Genomic DNA, 22,977 nt, shown 5'->3' on the forward strand with positions numbered 1-22,977 from the left:
TTTTGGGCAGAACTGCCCGAGATCACTTTCACTGAGGTTCGTGGAGATAAAGAGCTGACTTTATGAACTGCATATTCTAAAGACAGAATTCATTTGGAACCCACGCCACTTACAGCTGCTGGTAGACGTGGCCCATGTGTGGCAGTTGGGGTGCATGTCAGAGCCCAGCTCTGAAACACACCATGTGGGGGGAAGTCCAGCTCAAACCAGCTGAGTATGCAGCCGGGGGCAGCTCACTTAACCTCCGTGCCTCAGTTTCCTCATGTGGATGTGGAGTGTAACATTCCCCTTAACTGTATTGGCAAGAGGCTAACAGTTATCGTGTCTGGTTCTGAGGAAGGGTTTGATGAATATTACCTATTATTATTCAGTGACATTTTAACCCGAAGCATAATGCTGGTTGAGCAGATATTCTGTGGATATGAAATGTTTACCCAAGAACAAATAAATGATTTCTTTTGAAATAATAGTATATTATCAGTCCTCCCAAATAAATGACTACTGGGCTAAAAATAGTCATTCTCTCTACCTAGGCGGGCCATTATCCCAGGATATATGTTACTGCTATTTGGGATTGGGCTTCAGTGGTGTCGTGGGACAGGCTTCTGGTGACCGCTGTGTGTTCCTGCCCTTTGTACAGAGATACGTGCTCGCTTTGCTCTGGGGCGATCACGGCGCGCATGACACCTGGTAGCGTCCAGCACCCTTTTCTCTACATGCGATGGGCTTTGCTAATTTCCACTTTCGAATCCACTCCCCGAGGGTAGTTTAGAAAGTTTTTTTAGTGTGTGCTTCCTTTCTTTCTTCCTCTGAACATGTTCTTTCCCCTTTTTATCTTGTTGATTTAAACTGCCCGGCATTTATTTCCAAGCGGTTTTGTGAACCCAGGAGGCCGATGAGAAGAAACACACAGGAGTGACGTCAGAAGTCGGCAGATGAGGCTCTGAGTTTCCTTGAGCTGGCCGTGGTGAGAACGGCTTTCCTGTGGGCACAGCTGGAGTAGAATATGTCTTGTTTTTTACACTCCACGAATGAATCTTCTATTTTAAAATCTTTGCCTCGAAGTTGTCTTGACCAAACCTTGTGCGTTCTCCAAGAACCCCACCTGCAGTGACATCATTTGGACACGTGGTCACGGGGTGCTACCTTTCAGAAGAAATTGAAAGAGGAAGTATCCTTAGAGTAGCTAGGAATTGTTCTCATGGTAGGCTTCTAAAGAGGAAAGTAATGACGAGGGTGGGGGGCAGCATTCCAGCCTCTGCTTTGGATCCCAGGGGAAAATAACGTGCAGAAGGCTCAAGGCTTGAACCTAGACTGACTCCAGCGCCTCCTCCATCTTTTTAGCCCAGAGTCTGTATCTGCAGCTTCTCTTAAGGATGCAAATGAGGAGTGAAACCCTCGCTCCTGCCGAATCCACTTCTCTGGTGCCCCAGGCATCCCAGGCCACCGCCTGCCGCAGCCCCAGTCCTGTCTCCGCTGTGCTCAATAATGCACGGGGATGTTGCTCCACCAAAGTGTCACCTGTCTAGGTGAGTCGTGCCAGTATCTATCTGAAGTGACAGCCATCTTTGAGTACCGGCGTCTCTAACTGACTTCTCTTTCATCATTTATGTTGGAAAGGTAACATTTTCAACAAGATTGTTTCCTCTTGCCCTGTTCTTGTTTCTTGGCACCCTCGCTCCCTCCCCCTCCCACTCTCCTAGCGCACCTGATCAAAACATCACTGACAAACCCTTCCTTCTCCAAATCCAATGAGCCTCGCCTGCCCGGGAGTTTTCCTGAAGAACGCCAGTGCTGAAGTGCAGTGTTAATGAAGCTGGTACCAGAGGGAACCTTATTGAGTCGGGATCATATGACCTAGCAGCGTTCCTCCTGCTCAAGCTTCCTGGAAAGAATGGATGGAAGTCAGTTATGTGGCGGGATTCTAACATCTGTCCTACCCCATCATGGTCATTTGTATCAGTAATGGAAACAGGTTAAATACTTCCATTCTGATGTTGCCAGCAGGGATGAAAATGAACATTTCAATGAAATCATCTCAACAGAGCGGAGTGGGGCGGGGGCCTGGTCTGATTCATCTCCACTCCCGTTGGTGATGGGAGCCCTAATGAGAATGCTGGGAGTATAGTTTATCAGATAGATGAGGAAGAGCGAGTAAATCTCAGAGATTAGAATCGCTGCAGACCTCTGCTAATAACATGCTCTTTTCATCCTGAGGGCGGGGGAGAGGGAGCGGCAGAAAGCCACGGAGGGCGAGGGCGCTCTCTAATGGGCTGCCAGGAGGGCTGTCTCCAGCTGATGACACCTGGAGGTGCCTTAGGTCACCTCTTACAACCCTGTCTGGGGCGGGGGCAGAACTCGGGTTTTCTTCATTTCCCCGTAATTATAAATTACCCACATTTGGAATGGCCTTTGCTTTGCCTAAAAAGTCACTTTACTTCCTTAGTTGTCCATGTCAAGAAGAAGCATCGTGTTTGAGTTGCTAGTGATGTTTCACACTTTAAAAAAAAAAAAATAGAACTCAGTTCCTTTTCATTGTGTGTCTTATACATGTCACTTCTTCTAGCAAGAGGTATCCTCAGTGATGCCAAGTGTCCTATCATGTCTTGTAAATTCAAGTTTGTTAGTGTGGATTATTTGACATATTTTCATACTCAAATGCTGTATTCATGAGGTACATTTTCCGGTATCACTACCTTTCTCCTCCTATCTAGACGACATTGCATAAAATCCAAGTGGGTTAAGAATAGAAACATTTAGTCAGCTAGCCCATTAGATTAAATGCCAGTATCTGAATGGTTCCACATATCGAATTGTGGGGCCTGACAGGAGCCGAGGCTCTTCTGTGGAAGGAACGCGTCCCTCACTTTTCATCAGCATGTCTTCTTATCACGTTGGAGCAGGTCCGATGTGCACGCGTAGGCTCGTGTGAGTGGGTGTTTTGAGTAGCCGGCTTGGTACCTGCTGGATTTTGAAGGATACAGTTAAAGCTGATGTTTAGAAAGCAAATCCTGTTCAAGGCCATGCCCATCTTCGATTGCTGCGTCAGCCCTTTCAGTAAGGACCCACCCTTCTGTCCATCGCCCGGAACCATGGAGGTGGGAGCGCAGGGTTCCGGGGCCTTCACCTCCTTGGGACAGCAAACGGGAGATTGAGGAGCACACCACAAGGGTGCGTAATTGGGGTGCCATCAAGGTGCAGGTTCCGCGGGACACAAACCTAACTGCTCAGAGCCAGTGTTAGGTAGAAGCGAGGGGATTTGGAACTTGACTGTGTTTTGCCATCGAAAACCTAGGGCGGCTGTCACTTCTCACCAGTCTCAACATGACTGTGGTATCGAGAAAATCTTGTTTTCTCTGAAGAAACAAAGACGTTTTAAAAAATGTTGGGCTGCGATTTGAGAAATATAGTTTTTATCTGATTTGCTGAAGATGTTTGTTTGTACCTCACTGTGTACTTACAATTTGAGGTGCAAACATTGTTTTCAGGCAATATGTGTGTACTTATATTGTAGACCGTCAGGCACACGTGCGTTGTTACCTTCAGACTGAAGTCTACACGGACCCCATATATTGCCTTCTGTCCACTTGTGTTAGAATGCACAGAATTTCATGTTGCTCAAGATGACAGCCTGTCTTCAGGGACACGGTGGCATCCAGAAGGCACATTTATGACAAAAAATATTAATTTTTTTAAAGAAAACTGAAATCTAACCCTAACATTTAGTTGTCTCATTCCCATTTGGGCAATAATAGGGTCTATGTATTTTTAATTTTTTATTCACTGACACACCTGTGAATACACAAACATGCACACACTCATACACACCCACACATGAACGTACACACACGTACACACACGTATGCATGCGCACCCACACATACCCATGTACGCACGCACTCACACGCATACATACATTCACACATACCCCCATATGCATGCACACACTCACACACCCCCATATGTACACACACACGCACGCACACCCACGTCTGCACACACCCGTGCAGCACGCGGAGTCTGGCAGCACCTCCTGTCCCCCCTTGCAGGGGCTGCTGTGAGCTTTGTCAGGTGTCCCCTGGAGGTCTGAGGCTGCTGTGAATGCCCTCCCTCTGACGGCAGGACACGTTGTGTGTGCTCACAGTGTCACACTTCACACCGTGTGCCAGGCTCAGGAAGGGCGGGGGAGTGAAGGCAAAGCTGTTTTGACACAAAAAGAAATAGCAGAAATGATGATTTGGAGTCTTTGTTTTATTTGATGGGGAGAAATGTCATTTATTTCTATAAGAAGTTGTAGAAGGAGAATTTTATACTGCAGTTACCATCCCCAAGTACATCCACCCCTCACATTTCCAGGGTGGCAGTGGGTGATGCAGAGGGGGCTCAGCGCCCAGGGCTGGGTTTTACTGGAGAAGATGCAACAGTGTTGAGCTGACTTTGTTTTCTGTGATTCAGTAGCCTTTCTCGTAACAATCTTTTACGCTAAAAATTGTATTCATTCACCTCGTGAAGTATGGTGTTCTCATAGTTTCATCACTAGAAATAAAAGAATTCTACAAATACTGTAGTACATTCTGGTACTTTTGTACTCGTATGAACTAAACATTTTAAAGAAAATTGTAGTTTGTAATGAAAACAAAAGATCGTGGCAAACAATTAGCTAAACTCGTAAGTTTTATGAGTCCGTCTCTCTCCTTCCCTGGATCTCTCTCGCTCTCTTTCTCTCTGCCTACATAAAAAATTTTCCAAGGCATCTAGGAAAGCAATTATGACACTTCACTGATAACAATAAAAATGAACCTAATTATTACAGTAAAAGAATGAGATTTTCTGTCATGACAGTGTGGACGTAACTTTGATTCAGAACCCATTATTGTTATGAAGGGAATTTCAAGAAAGTCAGGTGTTCTGTGACCTCGGATTAAGCTTCCACTCGAGTATAGAAATAATTATGTAGGATATCTTAGCTTGTGGTGTAGCCTGTTGGTACATAATTTACATCTGACCGTAGCATGTTTACTGATAAAATTTCTCCTAACGGTGTGTTAAGAGTTGGTCTCCGGGCTGTACCTGTGGGTCTGTGTTTCCACGCCCCAATCCTCAAAGACCTGATTTCCCTTTTCTTATTTTATCCTGTGTGTTTTGAGAATGAGCTACTGGATTTGCAAATGGAGGCACATTTCTGAGACGTAAGCTCAGTGTGGTGTTCTGAGACTGACAGCCCCTTCTGCCTTCATGTCTCACATTTGTGTTCTCGCGCCCTTAGCAAAGGCCGGCAGAAGTTCCCCCTCCTAACTGTGGACTTTGGGGGGGGGCACAGCCTGGGTGGTGGGGTAAAGTGACTGGCTTTGGAGGCAGGCGTTGTTGGTGCTTTGTGACAGCCATGTGTACGGTGTACAGAGCATGGATGGCACTACTGTGAGTTACCTTTCTCTGCTTGGAGAGCTAGCTCATGCTCCGGTGCCCTCTCTGGATTTCTAAATGTCACCCATCAGGACGCCTCTTATCCTCTCTGCTGAAAGTCTCTTCTATAGCATCAGGTGGGAACTCGGTGTCTGGGGCCTGATTTACTAACATTGGTTTTGTGGACCTCGATTCAGCAGATGGTCCTGGCGTGATGTGTACCTCTGCTCGGAGGTAGAGGTGATAATGAAAACATGGCGTCTGCCTGTGCTTGGCATTGGGCGTGCACAGCTCGGGGGGCAGCCTGCTTTTCACATTGTGGAGCAAGGAAACATTTGCACGCGTATTAACACACAACAGTAGAAATCTGTGTTTCCCCAGGTTCATAAAAGAGCGTTTACTCTTTGCACTTCCCGTTTCATTTTAACTTGCCTTTTAATGTTTTCAAGATTGTCCTATATTTTTTTTTCTTCTTTTTTTTCCTGGCATAGCTGACAATCAAAGAAAGTTTTTGGTCTTTTCAATCATGGTTTAAGCTCTAATTTGGGCTATCCCACTGGTTAAACTACATTGTCGTAACATTCAACAAAATCTAGACATAATAATATTGATGGGAGGGGCCTCGGAATGAGGCATCTTATTTCTCACTTAACTTGAAATTAAATTCTGGGGCAGTGAGAAAAAGAAGAAATTGTATTTGTTTTAAGGAAGTTGCCTGCTGATTCCTAATGAAAATTAGAATTGGGTAAAATCCATAGGCCATTTTATTGCAGTTCTTAAAAATGGCTTCTACTGGGTTTTAAGTAAAGAATAAATATGTTATAAATCATGCTTTAGCAAACCAGTATCTTAGCAATTCATACGGGGCAACAAAAGTTTGCCTCAGTGATAGAAAAAATTTTGGTCATATGACATCAGAGCAGAAGTGGTCTTTCAGTTCTGCCTGGCCTAGTGTCAACCATCCCGCACAAAAATCAGGACCTATGCTTGTAAGTTGACATATATCCTGCTTGTTTTTGAATGCCTTTTCAGAGGAGGAAGGCATGAGCTCTGTACCCATGTTTGCTTCCTCTGCAGTTTTTATTTCCCAGTGTGTTCTAACTTTCATGAAAACCACCTGCTCTCTCCCAAACCGAGGTGAAGTTACTTTACAAGTGATCAATTATAAATTTGGAAGAAAGTGTATTTTGCAAGATTCTACAATGAATTGAAGCTGTGCATTCGTCACTTAGGTGTGTGTGAGCCCCTTTTGTGAATTGGCCCCTTGGAGTAAACGTATTTCGATATAATGGCCATCTGTTCGTGGATATCACATTTGCCAGTCGAAAACCTAGTTTGATGTAGATAAACATGTAATTTGGTATCATTGTAGAGTTTCACCAGGTGGCAATACAATAGAGAAGTTTGGTATTTGCTGTAAGCCTGTACCCAGGCAGGGACCAGAGTCCTGTGTTATGTACTTGTCACTTTTAGATATGCATTCCCCTCATTCACAGCCAACTCTCAATTATGCGTGCTAATGAGGGAAAGAGAGCTTGGATAACAAAGGTTCCCAGCCTGATGCTTGCCACTTATTTCCACCGCCTCGCCATGGGGCCTTGGGAAGAGCTGCTCACCGGGAAGGTGGCCTCTGCTCCCTGGCTAGTCTCCCCTCCCTTCCTTCCTCTGTCCCCGGGCAGAAGTTGTAGTCATCAGGGAAACGCTGAAAGGCAGGCAGAGGAGGCGCCTGGGTAGAGCAGTTCCCACGGATCCATGGGTTGGAATTTCGCGTCTGGGTGTTGAGTGTGCCATCCACATCATGATGAAGCCAGTGGCCGGCCAGCTTTCGCCAGATGAGGGTTGGTGATGTTGTTCTGATCACCCCCACCGACGTGACGTTCCTCATCCCTTGTGCGGGTGACCCTGAGCCGGGGGCCTTCTGACAACCTGTGAGGACAGCCACCCTGAGCATTTTCTAGCTATTTTCAGAGCGTGCAGGCGTGAGGAGGACGAGGGCCGGCAGCCCACGGTCCTGCCTGATAATGCCATGACGGTGCTGCCATTCCCACGACCACATCCCACAGCCCCAAAGACACCAGTTATTGCCCGCTTGGTTGCATTGCTGGGGAGACTGAGGCCCCGAGGAAGGGGTGACTGAGTGTGGAGGTCACACTGCCTGTGGGTGACTGCCTGGGGCTCCTTCCTGGGTCACCCATCAGTTTGTCCCTTCCGTGCATCTGTCCTCATGTCATGATAATGATCAGGGCCTGTCCTTCAATGGGAACCCGCAACAATGGCCTTATTAGCTAGCCTGGGCCCTAAAGAGACAAGCAGATGGAATGCCAGCCTCGCCCACCAGCCCCATCCCCAGGCTCAGGCTGCCGTCAGGTGGCCCCGAGGAAGGGGTGACTGAGTGTGGCGGTCACACGCACACCCATCGTTACTTCGTGCACCGGCCTTGCGTGATAGTTATGGCCCTGGGGGCTGTCCGTGTGGCCCACTGCTCCTTGACACTGACGTGGCCAAACTGAAGGGCTCCGTCTCTGCCTAATTCTGAGCCAGGCGTCCACCTGGTCTTGCTGTCAGGCTCCATGGGGTCCAGTCTGGGAATCTCCACCTTCACAGCCCTTGTCTTGCAAGACCCAACCTTCTCGGCCTCCCCAGGCACAAACACTTAAAATGAAGCCCAGTAGATTCTTAATTCTTCTGAGGGGTCTGGGATGCGAGACCCTCAGCCTGAGCCCAGCTTTGGAAGGTGGGAGCCCTGAGGGGAGCCTTGGGCTCTACTTTTAAAGGATGGGGTCTGGAAGCAAGGCAGGGTGGGTTGGAGACCAGTGCTGACGCCAAGGGGAGTGGTTTGCTGGGAGAAGATTGGGAAATTAGGGGCCAAGTGCTGGGTGTTGCCGGCCTTTAGGGCTCGGGATGGCGGGGAGGGGACGCTCCAGTAGTTGTTGTTACCATTGCTGCGGCCTTGGAAGTGAGCCAGCCCTCGGAGGGTCTTGGAATGGAGGACTGACTGATTGCTCACAGAATCAGTCTGGAACATTCCGTGGGCTCCCTCTTGCCCACCTGTGAGGCAGTGGTGGTGGCCATCCCATCGTCTGTGTCCTCACATGGCCATGAGTGCTCCAGAGGAAGGGTGACCCTGTGTAGCACTTCGGCTGAAGGGCCACTAGAAAGGGTGTCAGGAGAATGGGGAGGGATGTGCTTCCAGACACCTGGGTAAGTGGTTGTGCTTTCTTCTCAGCTGACTTACCATGTCCTCTAACCCAGGGAGGGAGCGGGAAAGCTGGCGTCAGAGGGCATCCAGTGGCGTGGGCACAGGACAGCTGGCCCCCAGCTCTGCGCTTCCTCATGCCCCTTATAGAGTTGAAAAGTTAACCAAAAACATAACTACAATGCACTAAAAGAACGTGCTAGACCAGTAAAACAGCCAGATTCCTGCTTCTCAGGATTAGTAAGCTGGAAGGGTGCCTGATAAAAGTATAAGCCCTAGAAGGTTACGAAGCCCAGGGACTGTGTCGGCTTCAGGGTGATGTGATGCAGCTGTGCCCGTTGAGCTGGTGCTGGAGGGTCCCTGCAGCTGCCCCCTGCCAGCTCCCTGGGGGGGGGGGACAAGTGGTACAGGAGCGGAGCAGGAGGGCCAGGAGTCGGGGCGGGGAGGGGGGCAGACTCTCCACGACCGAAATCCCTCACAGGAACCCCTCGCAGCACCTGCACCCTTCGTTGTTCCCTCCCCACTTTACTTTTTAATAGTAAGAAAATAAAAGTAATAGTGAAGCCCTTCCCACATTCCGGCCAGGCCGGGCCCTGCCCTTCCCGGGCTCCCTAATTCCAGGGTCTGACTGGTGGCTAAACGTTTGCTTCCAGCTATTTTGTTCTAGAAATGGTGTAAAATGGCTAATCCATGTTTGTTAAACTGAAAACACCAAACACGATGTTGAAAATACAGGTGTTTGTCAAGAGCCGCTTCACTCAGCCGATCGTCACCTGTGCCTTCATCAGCCGGAAAAACCACTGTTAACATTCTTTCAAAGGGATTTTCCCCTGGACTCTGTGCAGTTTTGTCTGTTGCCGTTTTCATCAGCTGACTTTGCCTGTGTCATGAAAGCATACTTTTAAATGTTTGGATAACATTCACCTCGGGAATAAACTGCAAATCACCAAACCACCGCTAAGGGCTGGGGATTTAGATAGTGGACAGTTTTATGTGGGGCAATACCATACAGGACACCTGTGCATAACACTTTTTCTGTATTTCATACCTTCTAGACTAGACTTCCAAAGCAAAATCATTGGGGCCAGAGGTGTCAACGTTTACAGATTTTTCTCCATTACTCTGTTTCGTCAAGATTCATTTATAGCAGCGTGACTGGCACGTGGGAGGTTTCTAAATGTTTGATACGGGATTACTTTTGGTCATTCATTCATTCAAAGACATTTACTAGGTGTTTCACTGGCACTGAGGTGCTAACAAGACAAAGGACAGTCGCTTGGTCCTGCTGGTGGCCGAGTGGAGAGTCCTCGCACTGGGAGTCAGGTGACCCAAATCTCCATCCCGTGTCCACTGCTTGTTTCCTATATCTCTTGGGGGAATCGGGCAGCTTCTCCATGACTCAGTTTCTTGTCTGCAGAGCAGGCAATTCAGGGATGCCACCTGGCAGGGTTGTGCGGCTGAGGGGAGGGGATGGAATGAAAATCGCTCAGCCGGTGGTGGCTGGGGCTTAGCGGAATCAGCCGAATGGGAGAGCGTGCAGGCCGCCTAGAATGACAGACAGGTAAGCATCCCTCCGTTCTGCGGGGTGTGGTGAGTCCTGTGAGGGGACTACGAGGCAGCGTCATCAAGGAGATGACATCAGAGCCTCCTCCTGAGGACAAATACATTCACCAGGTGGAGGGTTGGGGCAGGTGCCCTGGACACATGGCGGGGAGGGCGGGATCCCTGTGGGGGTTTGTACCCCCTGCGTAGGACGTGGATATAACAGAGATTGTAACTCAGGGATCGCAGACCCTCTGGGTCAGCGTGGAGGAGGGAGAAGGTCTCTGGGCAAGGAGGGGAAGCGGCCCCCCTGGAAGGCTCTTGCAGCCCCTGTCGGGACCTGCTTCTTGAGGGCAGGGGACAGTGTTGGCTGTAGGGCTTGAGGACAAGCCCACACTGAGGCTGACCACACGTTTCCTGGCATCGGCAACTCGTTTGGGTGGGAGGAGGTCCGTGAAACTGAGGAAGGAGAGGCCTAACTCAGGAGGAGCGAGTAGTGTGCTGTCATCTGGGGAGGGGGTGCTGGCGGGAGCAGGAGGAAATCATTTTGTCTGCACATCGTTTACCTGGGAGTGTCTGTGGAACACCCACCCACGACACGACCAATTCGGGTCCTCGCAGCTGGAGCTCCTGTATGCGCCAGAGTTGGGCAGGCTCTGCACACACCCCGGGGCCACACAGGCCCGACCTTCACGGGGCCTCCCCTGGTGGGGCGGGAGGTTGCAGGGTGGACGTGGACGTGGTGGTCACAGTGGTCTGGGCAGGCACTGAAGAGGCGTGAAAGGAGAAGGTTGGCCAGAAAGCGGCTGCAGTGGGAAGGGGCGTGAGCAGCAAGAATGGGCGGTGGGAGCAAGGCGCACTGTGCGGCAGCAGACGACGGGGTCAGCTCCTGCCTTTCCCAGGAGCGTGGCTGGGGTGGGAGGGAGCTGCTGCTGCCCCACAGGGCCCGTGGGGAGCTGGGCATGCAGGATCCCGGGCTTCACCTTAGCTACCCTGGAAAGGGGCTCCCCTCCTTTCCCAGATTACCCCCCATCCTGGCCCTCTCACCCACTGCCTGCTCACCCTGCGTCAGTTCTCCACTGGGTCTGAGTTCCAGGGGCAGGCAGACGGGGGTATTGAGGTGAGGGGAGGGGTCTCTGAAACCAGGGTCCGCTCAGCAGGGCTTTCTGGTGAAGAGGCTGCAGCTGGCTCGGCGGTCCGGCCCAGCGCCTGCAGTAACGTTTGCACTGGGGCTGTGGGTTGTCAACGAGAAGCATGTTAGGTCAACCTGGCAACTTCTGGGTGTAGACTGGACTGTGGAAGGAGGAGGACGGGCTGGGGCTGGGGACGGGCATGGGCACATGACACTCCACTCGGCTGCGATGCTGACTAAATCACGTCTGGGCTGTTTCAGGCCCCGAGGTGCCTCCTCTGAGGGTGAGGACACGTGGGTGCTGAACAAACCCTAGAGGAACAGCAGCAAGTTCCCCATTTCCGTGTTTCCAGAGTTGAGGTAGAATTTGTTTACTCAGCGCACTGAGGGGTGTCTACTCTCGGGGAGGAGGTGGGAGCCCTCGTCTCCTAGCTGAGCACACTGGTCCAGAGGATGCTTCCTTCAAATTCATTCTTTCACGAGGATGGGTGGACTCAATCGCCAGGCAGCGTCCCCCAGTTGGTCCCAGTGTACGGAACCGCCTGCTGGAGCTGCTGGAGCTGTCTTGGGCCAGGGGACCAGGCCAGCAGCCAGGACCGGGCTCCTCATTTTCACACGCGCTTGGCCTGCCCAGGACACCCTGTAGCCTTAAACGTCACCATCCACAGAGGTAGGTCTGTGGCCAAGCCAAGGCCACCCAGGCCAGGCTTGCTCAGAGACGACCAATGTGACAGGTGCTTCTGAAGTGGGGTCCTGGGGCTGAGCATCTGCATTGTGAGCCCTCAGAACCTGTCACAATTATGGACAAAAGGGAAACGTGATTGAACTTGGCAATCATTTGTTAATTTTCTGAGCTGTACATTTTACAGGTGGGCCATAGGATTATGTAGAGCGTTACCCATGTGCCGACCCCTAAAGTTAAACCTCAGGTCTTGCACTGTTGATTATTTTTCGCATTGGGAGCACAGTATTAATGGAACTGTGATTCCCGGGTTTGTTAGAGGATGGCTGTTCTTGAACCAGATGTGAGCACGCATGCTCAGGCCACTCACGTCTTCACCCAGATGTGGGAATGGGCCCTCGTGCAAGAAAGCATGGTGTGTGCAGGTACTGGGGCCTCCCCTTGTCTGTGGTTTCACATTCTGAGGTTTGTTACCAGCGGTCAACCGCGGTCTGAAAAATATTAAATGGAAAATTCCAGAAATAAACAACCTGTAATTTTTCAATTGCAGGCTGTTCAGAGTAGCGTAATAAAATCTTGCACTGTCCCACCTGCAACATGAACCATCCCTTCGTCTCCGTGCTTTGTATGCTCCCCGCCCACTGGTCTCTTAGTAGCCGTGTTGGGTATCAGACTGACTGTTGTGGCATCACAGTGCTTGTGTTCAAGCCACTGATTTCATTGTTATAATTATTCAGTTTTATTATTATTGTTGTCGTTAATCACTTACTGTGCCTAATTATAAGCTAAACTTTATCACAGACATGTATGTATAGGAAGAACATAGTAGGTAGAGGTTCGATACTATCTACAGTTTCAGGCATCCACTGGGGGTCTTGGGAGGTACCCCCGCGGATGGGGCCATGGCTGTATTCTGTCGGGTCCCGCTGAATGGCTGATTTGGTCGTCATTCGCTGTGCGCATGTGTGCGAGTGTGCGCGTGTGCTCGCAGGTGATTGTGCATGCCCGCGCCCCGGAGAGCTTGCCGCCTGCATTTGAAGTCCTCCATCTACAGGTGTGGATGGTCTCCTGTCGCTCCTCCCTGGCCCCGGGCAGCTGCGATGGTCTCTGTCTGTCCTGTCAACCATCCCTGAAAACACATTGCTCTTTGCCACATTCCCTTAGGATCTGGCTCTGATAATGTGATAATGAGGGATTATATTTAATGAGACACCCCTCTCAGGTCATATCAGTGCATTTTAATAGAGCCTTTCTGGAAAATTTCTTAACCCCAAGTTTCCCAAGTCGTTGATGGAACACTGGTTCAGCTAGTTATCCCCTCAAAGATGATGATTAATAATAATAATAATTAATAGTAGCAGTAATAATAATATAAGTAAAATACAGTGGTCAAATAAGAAGCGATGCGTGCAATTATCTCCCCTTGGGATTAACAAGATATGTCACATATTAAAGGATCTAAAATATCCTGCAGTAAAAAAAAATCGCATTTCAGCTAATGATTCATTTGCCCTCCAACCCTCTGATTCATGTGACAGCTGTCAATATCCTGTGGTTTCCTTTGGGAAATGCTGCCTTCAACCCAAGAAGTCACTCTGCTGTGCAAATGTAGCCTGTAGTAGGCCACTGTAGCATATACTGTTGTCCTTGTTGAAATTTTAAAAATGATTATTGTGGTAAAATACTTGTAACATGGAAGTTAGCATTTTAAGCGTACAGTTCAGTAGCATTAAAGTATATCACTTATGGTGGTGGTGCAGCCGTCACCACCATCATCTCCAGAACCTCCTCATCTTCCCAGTCTGACACTCGGTCCCCGTTAAACACTAACTCCCCACCTCTCCCCTGACACCCACCCTTCTCCTTCCTGTCTCTATGAATTTGTCTGCTCTAGGCACCTCATATAAGTGGAATCCTGCAGTATGTGTCCTTTCATTTCTGGCTTATTTCACTCAGCATAGTGTCCTCAGGGTTCATCTATGTTGTAGCAGGTGTCAGAATTTCCTTCCTTTTTAAGGCTGAAGAATACACCATATTTTTTGTTCATCCATTCTTCTGTCAGTGGACATTTGGGTTGTTTTCACCTTTGGCTCTTGTGGATGCTGCTGCTTTGGACAACTAGGGCTCTGTGACATCTGTCCGGTGTCCCCATGTGTGTGACTTTTGCTTCATCCAGGCAGGGGGCTGCTGGTGCTATGCTTGCTGTGTTCTCCTTTTCAGTAAGGACCAGAGCATTTTTATCGCTTGCCGTTGAGGAGTATTTTTGTTTATGGAAACCATAGAATACTGTCTGTGAAATATCCTGCCCTACAAGTTGACAAACAGGTCCCTCGTGATGGGAAGGCATGAGGGACTCATAGGTCATTGCTTTGGAAAGGAGAAGCCTGCCAGAGGAGGTGGCAGGGGGCCCTTCCCTTCCCACTTAGCTTCAACAGCCAAATGGACGTCTTTAGAAGGGGCAAGATGCCGCCCGTCAGTGGATGCTCCTCCATTGCAATGTAGTTGCTTGGTTTTCCTGGTTGAAACTGAATGTCTGCCGCTGACCTGTAGAGTGGGCAGTTCCGAAAGCAGGGTAGCCTTGTAGCCCGGGAGCTCGGGTGAGAAACATCATTTTAAAGATCATCTAAGTGCTGGGGAGGCCGCGTCCTTGACGATGATTTACTTCTCACCATGTTTCATTTTTCTTTCCCAGCTTATGTTCCTGAAGAAGAACTGAAGGCAGCAGAAATAGATGAGGAAAACGTGGAAGAGGATGGGCTGTCTCTGGACATTCAGGAAAGCGACTGCGTGTGCAATGAGGAAGCAGAGATCAAAGAGGCCCAGAGCTACCAGAACTCCCCGGTCAGCACTGCGACTAACCAGGACGCGGGCTACGGGTCGCCTTTCAGCGAACACAGCGACCAGCTGGCCCATTTCAAAAGCTCCTCCTCCAGAGAAGAGAAGGAGGACACGCAGGGCGCGGACAGCGCCCCCTACCCGCAGGACAGCTTGGCACAAATCAAGGCCGTGTACGCAAACTTATTCTCGGAGTCCTGCTGGTCCAGCTTAGCGCTGGACTTAAAGAAGCCCAGTTCCACCACCAGCAACCACGATGTGGGCCAGAAGGAGGGCTCCACCCCCGCCCCCACGCCCCCCGCCACGACCACGGCGACCGCCAGCACCACGGCGAGCACGCCCAGCTCCAGCTCCGGCTCCAGCACCAGCACCAGCTCCAGCACCAGCAGCAGCGGCAGCTCCGGCTACGACTGGCACCAGGCCGCGCTGGCCAAGACGCTGCAGCAGACGCCCGCGTACGGGCTGCTGCCCGAGCCCAGCCTCTTCAGCACCGTGCAGCTCTACCGGCAGAACAACAAGCTCTACGGCTCGGTGTTCACGGGCGCCAGCAAGTTCCGCTGCAAGGACTGCAGCGCCGCCTACGACACGCTGGTGGAGCTGACGGTGCACATGAACGAGACGGGCCACTACCGCGACGACAACAGGGACAAGGACTCGGAGAAGACCAAGCGCTGGTCCAAGCCGCGCAAGCGCTCCCTCATGGAGATGGAGGGCAAGGAGGACGCCCAGAAGGTGCTCAAGTGCATGTACTGTGGCCACTCGTTCGAGTCCCTGCAGGACCTCAGCGTCCACATGATCAAGACGAAGCATTACCAGAAAGTGCCTCTGAAGGAGCCAGTACCAGCCATCACCAAACTGGTCCCTTCCACGAAGAAGCGAGCCCTTCAGGACCTGGCGTCCCCGTGTTCCCCCGAGCCGGCAGGACTGGCGGCGGAGGCCGCGCTGAGCGAGGCGGCCAAGGACGCCAAGGCCGCCAACCCCTACGTGACGCCCAACAACCGCTACGGCTACCAGAACGGCGCCAGCTACACCTGGCAGTTCGAGGCCCGCAAAGCGCAGATCCTCAAGTGCATGGAGTGCGGCAGCTCCCACGACACTTTGCAGCAGCTCACGGCCCACATGATGGTCACCGGCCACTTCCTGAAGGTCACCACCTCCGCCTCCAAGAAAGGGAAGCAGCTGGTGCTGGACCCTGTGGTGGAGGAGAAAATCCAGTCCATCCCCTTGCCCCCCACCACGCACACGCGGCTCCCCGCCTCCCACATCAAAAAGCAGCCCGACTCGCCGGCGGGGTCCACGGCCTCGGAGGATAAGAAGGAGCCCGAGAGGGAGAAGGCGCCGGCGGCCGCGGACGCGGAGAAGAAGATCAAGGAGGAGAGCGAGGACGCGTCGGAGAAGTTTGAGCCCACCACGCTCTATCAGTACCTGCGCGAGGAGGACCTGGACGACAGCCCCAAGGGCGGCGTGGACATCCTCAAGTCCCTGGAGAACACGGTCTCCACCGCCATCAGCAAAGCCCAGAACGGCGCGCCCTCGTGGGGCGGCTACCCCAGCATCCACGCGGCCTACCAGCTGCCGGGGACCGTGAAGCCGCTCCCGGCCGTGCAGAGCGTGCAGGTGCAGCCGTCCTACGCCAGCGGCGTGAAGTCGCTGTCCTCAGAGCACAACGCGCTCCTGCACTCCCCGGGGAGCCTCACGCCGCCGCCCCACAAGAGCAACGTGTCGGCCATGGAGGAGCTGGTGGAGAAGGTCACGGGCAAGGTCAGCGTGAAGAAGGAGGAGCGGCCGGCGGAGAAGGAGAAGGGCTCGCCGGCCAAGGCCGTGTCCCCCGTGGCCAAAGAGAATAAAGACTTCCCTAGGACGGAGGACATCAGCAGCAAGCCCCAGCAGAAGAAGGGCCCAGAGGCCGACGTGGGCAAGGCCAAAAAGGACGGTGCGGTGGATGCCCACACCCCCAACGGCACGGAGCCTCTCAAAGCCAAAGTCACCAACGGCTGTAACAACCTGGGCATCATCACGGACCACTCGCCGGAGCCCTCGTTCATCAGCCCGCTGAGCGCGCTGCAGTCCATCATGAACACGCACTTGGGCAAGGTGTCCAAGCCCGTGAGCCCCTCGCTGGACCCGCTGGCCATGCTGTACAAAATCAGCAACAGCATGCTGGACAAGCCGGTGTACCCCGCCACCCCCGTCAGGCAGGCGGACGCCATCGACCGCTACTATTACGAGAACAGCGACCAGCCCATTGACCTGACCAAGGCCAAGAGCAAGCCCCTGGTTTCCAGCGCGGCCGACGCGGTCTCATCACCGCTGCGGGAGAGCGCGCTCATGGACATCTCCGACATGGTGAAAAACCTCACGGGCCGGCTCACCCCCAAGTCCTCCACGCCCTCCACGGTGTCCGAGAAGTCAGACGCCGACGGCAGCAGCTTCGAGGAGGCGCTGGACGAGCTGTCACCCGTGCACAAGAGGAAAGGGCGCCAGTCCAACTGGAACCCCCAGCACCTGCTCATCCTGCAGGCCCAGTTCGCCTCAAGCCTGCGGGAGACCCCGGAGGGGAAGTACATCATGTCGGACCTGGGGCCTCAGGAGCGCGTGCACATCTCCAAGTTCACGGGGCTGTCCATGACCACCATCAGCCACTGGCTGGCCAACGTCAAGTACCAGCTGCGGAGGACAGGGGGGACGAAGTTCCTGAAGAACCTAGACACAGGGCATCCTGTTTTCTTTTGCAACGATTGTGCCTCTCAGTTCAGAACTGCTTCCACATACATAAATCACCTAGAGACACACTTGGGCTTCAGCTTGAAGGACCTGTCCAAGCTGCCACTAAATCAGATTCAAGAACAGCAGAATGTCTCAAAAGTCCTGGCGAACAAAGCTTTGGGCCCGGCCGGGACTGCCGAGGACGACCTGGGCTCCACATTCCAATGTAAGCTGTGCAACCGGACTTTTGCAAGCAAGCACGCAGTCAAACTGCACCTCAGTAAGACCCACGGCAAATCCCCAGAGGACCACCTGATCTATGTGACAGAGTTGGAAAAACAGTAGCGTCCAGGTATGCAAGGGACCGCGGCACATTGCACTAAACGTCGTCTTCGTACTGCACTAGGCCTGGCCTGAGCCTCCGAAATCAGCCTTTCCTTGGTTGCCGAACTGCCTGTCTGGACCTTGGTTTTTCTTACACATATTTTGTAGTTATATTTATATGCTCTTTGTCCGATTGTGCATGTTATTTTTCTTTTTCCGTGAGTCAAAGTCTGACCTTTATTTTCAACATCTGTTCTTGATGTTAAGCTATCTTTTGTAGGAAATAGTGGGGCACACTACTCAGAGACATTTACTTAGCAGGAAAGAAAGACACAAATAACAATGATAAAAAGACATCTTAAAATTACAAAGTTGCCATGACAATAAAGGTCACAGAACCTAGTAGTGTCAAATTTAACCCTTTGAGGACTGTAATCGCATCTCTGTGCCTTTCACTCAAAAAAAAAGAAAGAAAAAAAGGCTTAAAGGCATTTCATTCAGATCAAAAGCTGTGTCAGACACAAAACTTATTTAATAATTAAAAATGAGCTTTTATATGCAGACTGGTTTGTGAAGGAAGCATGCATGCAGCTGTTGGAAGACAGAACGTTGTCTAGGACTCGCCGGGTTAGGAAGCCACAACTTCACACATTTAAAACAAAAAACAAAACAAAACAAAAAAACTAACAACAGCAAACACCCCAGTTGCCACTATGCCCAAACCCTCTGGATGCTGAAAAAAATGCCACTTTTGGCAAAAAAAAAGTATGCAAGCTATTATTTAAAAATGTGTAAAAATGCTATTTCTTTTTTTCCTGTAAAATACTGCGGTTTATAGTTATTTACAAATGTAAGCTTTGGTACAAGCTGACCTTTCTATAGCGTGCTGCATTGGTAAACGAAAAAAAAAAATGGGGCAAATGTGGGAGTTCTTTCCTTGTAAATTGCCAGCATCAGCTTAAAAACTCCTATATGTTACATATCGTACCATTTTAATCTATTCAACTTTCTTTGTACCTTCTGGCTGTATGCTTTCTCTTTTAACTTTTTATATTGTCATTTTATATTAAATTTCTGTGTATATAATGTAAAACCACAATTTTTGAATAAAATTTAGTTCCTGCAGCTTGATTTAAATAGAGAAATTTTACTGGCACTTGCATCTTTCCGGATGCATGTATATCAGACAAAAATAAATAAATGAAAACAAAGCAAGCAATGCACTATTAATTATACGTTTTGGTGTTCTATCATTAATATTGTACATTTGGATTCACACAATTAAATCCACTGTTTTCTCAACTTGTAAAATAAATCCACACGCAGTTCTTGATTTACGTAGATTGTCATGTCGTCATTGTTTTTGCCTTTGAGATGTTACTTCAGCAAGAAGAGGTATTGCTTATGCCATAAACCATGAAAATTCTATTCAGAATTATCACTTGCCGATTTGTGTGCTGACATCCGTCACTCAAATGATAAGCATTGCATTTTTAAAAATGATAATTGAAATTTTTGACTGCACTGGGTGCTACTGAGTTTAGCCATTGAGCGATGGCTGTTTTGTACCCAGATAAAATAAGGACCTTTGTTCAGAGAATCCTCCCAGACTGTTCACAGATGCTTACAATGATCTGGTCTGTATATCGGGACTAATGATAGGCTTAGGAGGTCGGTCTCCCTGTAGCAACAAAGACCCGGGGCCTTAGGACTAGCTCTGCGTTGTTCTAAGGGGGAAAGTCTGATACCTGTGCTTTTAAAAATGGACAATTTTTAAAAACGGGCTGCCCTCTGTTTCGTGTTTTGGGACTAGTCCTTCTGCAGGATGCTGTGGGGCGCCTATGGGACCAGCGGGACCCTGGGCAGGTGACGGCTATGACCCCCGACCCCTGGGGTCCAGGGCTTCAGTCTGTTCCGGAAAACACTGATGCCAAGGCGCCCAGCCTGTTTTATGCCCAGAAGTACTTCAGGATGTGGCAGGAAAAATTCTTACCTCCCTTTAGCTTGAATTTTGCATGAAAAGTGGATTTTGCATGAAAAGCGTTTTCTGAGACAGAGTAGAACTTCCAGCGCTCTGTCCGGAAGCAGCCACGCAGTTGTGCTGTTTCCACTGTTTGCCTATTGCCGGGCCAGCCAGGCCGCTCTGCTTCCCTGAATGACTGTGGGAGCGCAGTGCAGGTCCCCGTGTGTACACGGCCTTCATACGAAGGCCGCAGATGCCAGCGAGGTTTGCCACACTCTTCTGACTTTTTTCATCCTAAATGGCTGTTGTTTAGGAGCATGAGCCATTTAGACATTTGGTTCAATTACTGGGTGATTCTGTACATTGGGCTCTAGGGGTGACAGAGAAGAATAAAAATCACACCTATGGTGGAACGTCTGGTCTTTGCCTAGTAATCCTTTGAAGTTACGTTTGTTTTACCTCAGGCCCACAAATGCATGATCGTGTGATTTCATCGTGACAGGGCAAGAGTCAGAAGCAGCAGGTGAAGTGGTGTGGTGAAGGGAAGAGCTCCAAGGAGAGGCTGCTGGCTTCAGTCCCAACCAGCAGCCGCTGACCTGACCCGGAAGCTGCCTGCAGCCTGAGTTCTGACACTGGGTCCTCGGCCCAGAACTCGGGTTTTCCTTTCTTAATTTTTTCCTTGTCTAATTCCTCAACCACATTGCTATCTTGTCATCGGCCCTAGTTCCCTGACCAGTGGAAAGAGGACTTGGTCGTCTTGCTGCCACTCAATGGTAATGAAGATGGTGTTCCCCGCTCCATTTAGTGAGCTGAGTCCGTGCGAGGGACTGCTCTGGGCCTTCACACACACATTTCCACATCCGGGCCTCAGCCCACTATGTGCAGGGTCCTGTTACTGCCACCCTTGTTCACAGGTAAGGAGCCCCCAGCGCAACACTGAGGTCCAGGGCTTGTGATTGACAGAACCTGAGCTCTGAGCCCAGGGTCTTTGTCCCTGGCCTGTGCACATAGTCACCCCCTTTGCTGGCCCCAGGGAGGGTGTGGCAGCAAAGGGCCCGGCGTCTCCTGGAGGGTGAGGACCAGAGCTGAGTGTTTTGGGTGATGATGCTGATAGGACGTGAGGAGCCACCCTGAGCAGACATGCGTTCTTCAAATCGCCTCCAGCTATGGGCCACATCTGGTCACAGAATGGGCCAGCTCTATCTTCCGTTGGATCTGAAAAATAAGTTGAGATAATGTTTGTTATGAGTTTGTAGCAACTTCAGTGACTACAGGTCTACCTAGTAACATCAAGTAATACGAAAACTCAATTTGTATAAATGCAGATAGATTGAATAATCCAGGGATGCGATTGGGCGCCTCTAATTTGAATCTTTACTTTACAGATGTTTCTGCTTCCTTCCGCTGTGTTTGGGCAGATGTGTCCATCCTCTCCTTCCTCTAGTCTTGTGTATCCCCAGAATGGGGTCTGCACTCTCTCCGGAGCCCAGGGCACCAAGCCTGCATCTTCTGGAGTGTGAAAGCCGATGGCCCTGAGCAACTGGAACAAGCTGGTCACCCGCCTACCTGGTAGGAGGCTGGGAGGGTCAGGGAGTGACTTGGCTGCTCAGTGTTTCCATTTGATCAAGCTGACATGGTGTACGTGTAAATGTAATGCTACGTAGGCCTTGGGTTTAATAACTCATCAAATATTTTTTTCCTGTAATTATAGGATTTTAAAAGGTTCGACATGTTCCTCAGAATGTGCATTGCATGATGATGTTTGTTATTCAGTCAATATTTAAAGAGATATAAAGCCTATGACAGGTAGGCAATAGTTTCTGTAAGAGAAACAAACTTTTAGGAATTATATGCAAAAAGAAGTGATTTAAAACTTTAAGATTTATATCGTTACATTTCTATATCTGGTAATCTTTAAAAAGCTGCTCACGTCAGTTTAAAGTGTATCTGAACTTCTTCCAAATTCTCAGAAACTGTCCATGCAAATAAAGGGTTCTGCTTTTTTCCAAGGTAAAAGTTCTTGTCACTTACTTTATTATTATTTATCTGAAGGTGCTGGTGACCATTGAAAGCCAATTATTGAATTATAAACTTAAAACATGCCCAATAATAAAACTGGGAGAGCATTTGTACTTTTTACATAACTTTTATCCTATAATAAAGTAGTACATAGTCACTGCAGAAAACTGGGAACACAAAGAAATAAAGGAAATAAAAATTAACTCTTGTTTTCATCTAGAGCAAAATCACTTAGTATTTTAATGCTAACATCTTTTTTTCTGTGTTTCTACAACATGGAGATCACACTCATCACACTTTTGTTCTTTGCTTTCTTTACTTGATAGTAGATAAGGCGTATTTTCCCATTTCTTGAAATATCAAAAATTTCTAATCTTACTGAGATGTTCTATGGTTTACTTAATAAATTCTCCATTAGTTACAATTTTAGAAAGCAACATTTAGATTCTTTTCAAGTTTTCACTATTACAAATAAGTACACAGAACATTCCACTCAATTTTTCTGATTCTTTCTTTAGAACAAATACCTAAAATTGTCATCTCTGTGTCATAGTGTGACTTGATACATATGCCCAAATTGCTCACAAGAGAGCTTATTCCAGCTTACAAGCCCAACAGAAAATGACCATTTCTCCACACCTTTCCTTTGTGAGCACAAGGATTTTTTCTTTTTTAATTTCTGGCTATTTTTACTAATTAGCCAATGTAATCTTGATGTTTAATTTATAGTACTTTTTATGTTCCTTGCTCATTGATGTTATTTAAAGGAATGATGGTTGAAGAGCATGTATGATATTATATTTGGGAGTACTTTTGCATGAATCGTGATTTCATTTAAACTCAGGTGGCCAGTATGCGTATTTTGCAGACAACAGAGAGGAGAAAAGGGCTTACCTGAGCCACACAGCTCCCTGTGGTTCCAGGCCTGGCATATGACAGACATCTCTAGGCTGTTCCCCAGTTTAGTTCACTATACCATGGCTCATTAAAACTCGCCCAATGATGTCAAGTAAATAATTTATCTAGCACTGTCTTTAAATTGTCCGACTTGTAACAGAGAGAAAAGTTCCAAAATCTGTGATTTCTATTACTAATTTACAATTAGTATTGATTAGGAAAACAAAGATAATCTCAATAAAGTGGACCACCCCAGGAAGATGAGATTGGATCACCTA

At 49.4% G+C, this 22,977-nt stretch overlaps 1 protein-coding gene across 1 annotated transcript in view; it reads left to right on the top strand.

The window, feature by feature from the left end:
• TSHZ1 (teashirt zinc finger homeobox 1) overlaps positions 1-19,157 on the top strand; it is a 75,799-nt gene extending 56,642 nt beyond the window's left edge. Inside the window, exon 2 of the mRNA XM_074339829.2 lies at positions 14,648-19,157. Within this exon, the coding sequence (XP_074195930.2) occupies positions 14,648-17,841 (3,194 nt within the window). The 3' untranslated portion in view covers positions 17,842-19,157. The remainder of the gene's footprint in view (positions 1-14,647) is intronic.
• Positions 19,158-22,977: the final 3,820 nt, after the last annotated feature.

The sequence above is a fragment of the Rhinolophus sinicus genome, chromosome 4 (genome assembly GCF_057876585.1).
Source record: "Rhinolophus sinicus isolate RSI-liver-muscle chromosome 4, RSI-T2T, whole genome shotgun sequence".
In the NCBI taxonomy this organism is placed as follows: Eukaryota; Metazoa; Chordata; class Mammalia; order Chiroptera; family Rhinolophidae; genus Rhinolophus; species Rhinolophus sinicus.